Source organism: Triticum aestivum, chromosome 6A (assembly GCF_018294505.1).
Source record: "Triticum aestivum cultivar Chinese Spring chromosome 6A, IWGSC CS RefSeq v2.1, whole genome shotgun sequence".
Classification (NCBI taxonomy): domain Eukaryota; kingdom Viridiplantae; phylum Streptophyta; class Magnoliopsida; order Poales; family Poaceae; genus Triticum; species Triticum aestivum.
In genome coordinates, this window is record NC_057809.1 from 487452257 (window position 1) to 487457910 (window position 5654).

Consider the following 5654-nt stretch of genomic DNA (forward strand, 5'->3'; position numbering starts at 1 on the left):
GCATTTTTCCGGAGTACCGGGAGGTTACTGGAACCCCCTGGGAGAAGTATTGGGCCTATTGGGCCTTATTGAAGGAGAGGAGAAATGACACGTGAGAGGGGCACCCACTTGCCCAAACCGAATTAGACTAGGGAGGGGGCGGCCCCCCTCTTTCCTTCTCCCTCTCTCTCCCTTCGCCTTTTCCTTCTTCGGTGGAAGGAAGGAGGAGGGATCCTACTTGGACTAGGAGTCCAAGTAGGACTCCCCCCTTACGGTGCGCCCCCTTAGGTCGGCCACCTCCTCCTCCCCCTTTATATAAGAAGGCAGGGGGCACCCCAAAGGCACAACAGACAATCTCTTAGCCGTGTGAGGTGCCCCCCTCCACAGTTTATCACCTCGGTCATGTCGTCGTAGTGCTTAGGCGAAGCCCTATGCCGGTAACTTCATCATCACCGTCGCCACGCCGTCATGCTGACGGAACTCTCCCTCGTCCTCAACAGGGTCAAGAGCTCGAGGGACGTCATCGAGCTGAACGTGTGCTGAACACGGAGGTGCCGTACGTTCGGTGCTAGGATCGGTTGGATCGCGAAGATGTTCGATTACATCAACCGCGTTACTAAACGCTTCCGCTTTCGGTCTACGAGGGTACATGGACACACTCTCTCCTCTCGTTGCTATGCATCACCTAGATAGATCTTGCATGATCGTAGGATTTTTTTTGAAATACTTCGTTCCCCAACAGAAGTCTACTCGCTAGTGCTGGTCTTTGGATATTCTGACGCTGGCTCGGACTTGTACATTTTGATGGAACAATTTTGCTATTTTTCTCCGCTTTGCAGTTGAAAAGTGAGAGAGGAGTTGGTGTATTGGCACATAAATCTCGATGCATCATGAACGATATGGATAGGTCATGTACCCGCTAGTTCTGGTACAAAATCTGCACTTTTTGTGTGAATGCCCACAAGACCTATGTGTACAAATCCTAAAAGATTCAGATCCAAATTCAGAATGCAAATTGAGAAACTAAAAAAGCAAATCCAAATTTGAATAGTGCCATTGTTGCTTTGGCACCGCTATTCATTTTGGATTTGTCTTTTATGTTTCTTGATGAGCCTTTTGAATTTAGATTTAAATTTTTTAGGGATTTTAAACACATGCCTTGTGCACCCTCATAAAAAATTAGAAAATGAAAAAAATGTTTAAATTTACTATTTGAAATTAGAGATCATGGGAGAACTTAAGGGATGGTATCACTTCAGGAAAGGACAGGTGATATCACCCAAGGCGATGGGCGCGTTGGATAGTAGAGAACATGATAAGAAGAAGATGTGACTTACAAGAACATGAGGGATTCCTTATGATCAACATGGATGCTATAGGTTTGATGAGGACTCCCTTTTAGGTACATTTGTGTTGTCTCGTGCCCCTTCATCTCATGAGGTGCACAAGAAGCGGTTAGGGTTCCCTGCCTCCTGTCAGCACCGTCACCGGTCTGCTTTGTCTTCTGTGACCTTAGGCCATGGAGGCATAGTGGACCTCGGCCCTTGACGACGGGAGGGCTCATGCTCCGTTTTTAGGCGTCATGTTAGTTTGACTAGGGTTTGTGTTCTGCTCAGGAAGACGAGATGGCGGTGGCTTTCTGAAAACGGAATAAAGTTCTCCCCACCTAACCCTCGTCCTGGTGATGCATCTAGCATCGTCAGAGGGCGTGTGGAGGCGTGTTTTCAGTGAACCTCGTCGTATTCGATCAGTTTTTGTCTTTGGCGGATCTGGTTGTATTTGGTCTTCATTTGTGTGCTTTCATGTATCTACAGGTTGAATTTTTTTGATCTACGATTCTCTTGATCGACGACGATTATTGTTATGGTGTGCTGGTCCTATGATCTTAGCACGGCGACTTTCCGTCTGTTTACTACAATAAGGTTTGTCCGGCTCCAGTGAGGGAGGGGCGATGAAAGCGGCAAGCCTTCGGCTCGTTTCAATGCTTGTAGTCGTCGCTAGGTGGTCTACGGACCTAGATGCACTGTGTTCTTTGTACTGCCTCAACGGCTAATGAGTACATTGGAAGGTTTCCCTAGAAAAGAAAAACTCCCTGCCAGGTGGTGTTGGGGTGGTGGCTCGCATAGCAGATTCAGAGACGGGTGCAGTGAAAATGTTCCTTTTGCAGTTGATGCCGCGACTACTGAAGCACTTGCCATTCGACGTGGAGTAATTGGCAAACCAACTGGGATTCGATCACATCATCCTTCAATCCGACTGCCTCCACGCTGTTGAAACTCTTCAGGCGGGTGGCTTTTCCTCATCTCTATGGCTGCTCCTCTCTTCGACGACATTTGTATTCAAGCCCCCACCTTTAGTTCTGTCACATATAACTCTTGTAACAGGGGGGCTAATTATGTAGCTCATTGTCTAGCTAGAGAAGCTGGTGCTGATCCTGCTCTTGTTGACGATGTAAGCACTATTTAAGGAGCAATAAAGCAAGCCATGATGGCATTCCTTTAGAAAAAGGCAATCTTACATTCTTGGTTTACTAAACAGACCCTGGTAAACCTCAAATGATTCGAACACGCCCTCCGTTTGATCACTGACAAAACCATTACAGGATAAAAATTTCTTTAACTTGCATAGCAGAAAAAGATTGTGATTGGTAACCGCGGTACCACTCAACCGCTATATTTTTACCAGAAACATGCAAAGAACGGCATACCTTTGAAATTGGGTATAACACAACGGAAATTATCTACATTTGTGGAAACTGCACAACATATTAGCTAGTATACAAATATACAGCAGTTTACAGTTCTAAATTCATAATGTTCACTTCATATGCCACTGTGCACTCCGCGCAACCTACAATCTGACAAGTTAAGGCATGCTTCCCTTTGGATAAACCAGGAGGGGCAAGTATACTCACTCTGTCACTCATTACACTGGTGCCGCCTGATTAACTAGTCAGTGATGGGGATGACATTTCCCAGTGAAGCATTTGCTCGACAATCACATGGAGCAAGGCTTGCGAGTTTGTCCATTGCAAGCTTCATGATTTTGGTGTTTCCATTTTGTTTGGCAGCAGAACAAAGTAAAATCCAGGCTGAAGCACTAGATTCCGAAGGGACCACACTATCAATGAAATGCTCTGCTTCCTTGAACATACCAGAATGACCCAAAACCTCAATCATATGCTTGTAATGACCTTCTGAAGGTTCTATTTTGTAGACCTCGGTCATGGACACAAAGAACTGGAAGGCTTCACTTACAAGGCCGATTTCTGCACAGGCCTTCAGCACAGATAAGAATGCAATCGAAGTTGGTATTTTCTCTCTTCTTAACATCTGCACAAACAAGTCAATGGCTGTCTCTGGACAGCCATTTTCTAGATGAGCTATGATTATTGAGGTCCAAGTAGATGCACTCTTGTCAGACATATATCTGAAGGCATCCAATGCATTTTTGAGACTGCCGCAATTGGAGTACATGTCAATAAGGTGATTGCTGATGCATGGTTCAGAAGCAAGGCCACGCTTTGTAAGGTAGGCATGTGCTTGAAGCCCTTCATGAAGGAGTTCCAATTTTCCACAAGAATTCAAGATGTGTAATGCAGTTGGATAATCAAGAACCCCACCAGAACGTTGGATAACACACAAAAGATTAAGTACTCCAACGTGATCACCACCTTGAGCAAAATCTTTAACCAGTGCTTCCCAAGAAATCTCACGGTTTGAGAGTGATAAGCAAAGCTTAAGGGCCTGCTTGAACTGCCCTTCTCTTAAGTAAAAGCTTATAAGACTTTTCACAACAGAAGCATTGGTTCCATAACCAGTTCTGATGGAGTTGCCCTGGATCTCCATGCCACCTACAACATCCCCAAGAGCCACACATGCTGTAAGTACAGAGGTATAAGTGAACTCGTTAGGTTGCACAAGCTCCAACTGCATCCTCCTGAACAAATGCATTGCTCTTTCAAATTGACCATTCAAACAGTTGCCTGAGATTACCGCAGTCCATGCGGCTGTCCCTGGATCCTTGGTTCTTGAAAAGAGAACATGTGATTCATCCACAGAACCGCATTTAGCATACATGTCGACCAGAGAACTAGTGACAAAGGGATCTGAATTCATGTTGAACTTCAAAACATAGGCGTGTAACATCCTTCCTGTTGCTAAATCTTGATCAAAAGCGCACAACCTCAAACTAGTGGCCACAATAAAGTGATCCAGCTTTCCCTGGACCAGCAAATAGTATCTTAGCATTCTCAAAGGTAGCATACATTGTCCCTTATGAAGAGTAGCCCAATTGACATACATATCCATCAGAGCACTCATAACATGCTTATCTGAGTCTAGGCCTGCTCTAATGAGGTAGCCATGTATTTCCCTTCCATAACCAAAAGCTCCTCTTCTGGTGACAACATGCAAAATGCTACCCAATGTAAACTCATCGCATTCCGAGCATTCAAACATCATAGCACGGAAGTGAGACAAAGCCTGATCATCACACATGTTATCTGCATAGCACTGGATGATGCTATTGGAAGAAACCAAATCCTTGTCATGCATATCATCAAACACCTTCTGCATCAGCTGTAGTTCCCTGGACTTCCCATAGAACTCAATCAGGCAGTTCTCCAAGAACCCGCTTTTAGAGAATCCTGACTTGATGATGCAGCAATGCAGCTGGTGTCCCAAACTTCGATTGGCCAAACTAGAAGCTGCCCTGAGTGCAACTGACAGAGTGAACGCGTCACAGCCAATACTGGCATGGATCATTTCCACGAACAACATTAGCGCCTCGGTATGGCAGCCATTCTCAGTGTAGCCGCTGAGCATGGAGGTCCAAGAGACCAAATCAGGTGCGGCAATGCCATCGAACACCTTCTCAGCGCAACCCAGCGACTGGCAGCTCGCGTACATGGTAAGGAGGCCGTTTGCCACAAAGAGGTCAGAATCTACGTAGCCCATCTTCGCAGCGGCGCAGTGGACCTGCCTTCCAAATCTGAGGTTCCCGACTGCCGCGCAGGCGCGCAGCACGACTGAGAAGACGAACCCGTCCGGCCTCAGTGACCGCTCCATCATGCGCAGGAGCAGGACCAGCGCCTCGGAGGGGGGGCCGTGGGTGGCGTACCCGGACATGATAGCAGTCCAAGCGACGAGGGACCTGTCCCGCGGCGGCATTGCCTCGAACACCTGCCGCGCGGGCTGCATTCGGCCGGCGCGAGTATGGGCGCGAAGCAGCGAGTGCTGCGCTGTGGCGGAGGGGGCGGTGGAGGCATCCGGTATGTTTTCCACGGATTTGTATGGGGTGACTTTGGTGACGCCTCTGCAAATACAGGAAGAGCGCGGGAGCAAGGGAGGAGGGAGCGCCATTGGTGGCAGCTCCGTGAGCGGGGAGGGTTCGAATGGAGTGGCCAGGAAGGGGAGCAGGATAAGGTTTTTTTTTTCTTGAGGGATAGGGAGCAGGACAAGGTGGGCGTCGCTGGAATGGAATGTATGGCCAAACGGGCCGGCCCGGCACGGAACGACCCGGCCCATTGTAATCGTGCCTAGCACGGCACGGCCCGTCGGAGCACGATTATTATACAGGCCGTGCCATGCTGGCCCGCGTGCTGCAACCTGTAGCCTAGGCACAGCCCAGCCGCTAATCAGGCCGGCCCGCTGGCCATCATCTGCTGTTCGGCC

The 5654-nt window shown here is 48.1% G+C and overlaps 1 protein-coding gene across 1 annotated transcript; it reads right to left on the reverse strand.

The window, feature by feature from the left end:
- Positions 1-2684: 2684 nt before the first annotated feature.
- On the reverse strand, positions 2685-5416 carry LOC123128030 (pentatricopeptide repeat-containing protein At3g02330, mitochondrial). Its single transcript, XM_044547931.1, has one exon. The coding sequence runs from the start codon at positions 5340-5342 to the stop codon at positions 2928-2930; it is 2415 nt and encodes an 804-aa protein (XP_044403866.1). The 5' UTR covers positions 5343-5416; the 3' UTR covers positions 2685-2927.
- Between the last annotated feature and the right edge of the window lie 238 nt (positions 5417-5654).

Excerpts from the sequence above, each read along its gene's own strand:
- LOC123128030 (XM_044547931.1), bottom strand. The coding sequence starts at position 5,342 with ATGGCGCTCCCTCCTCCCTTGCTCCCGCGCTCTTCCTGTATTTGCAGA.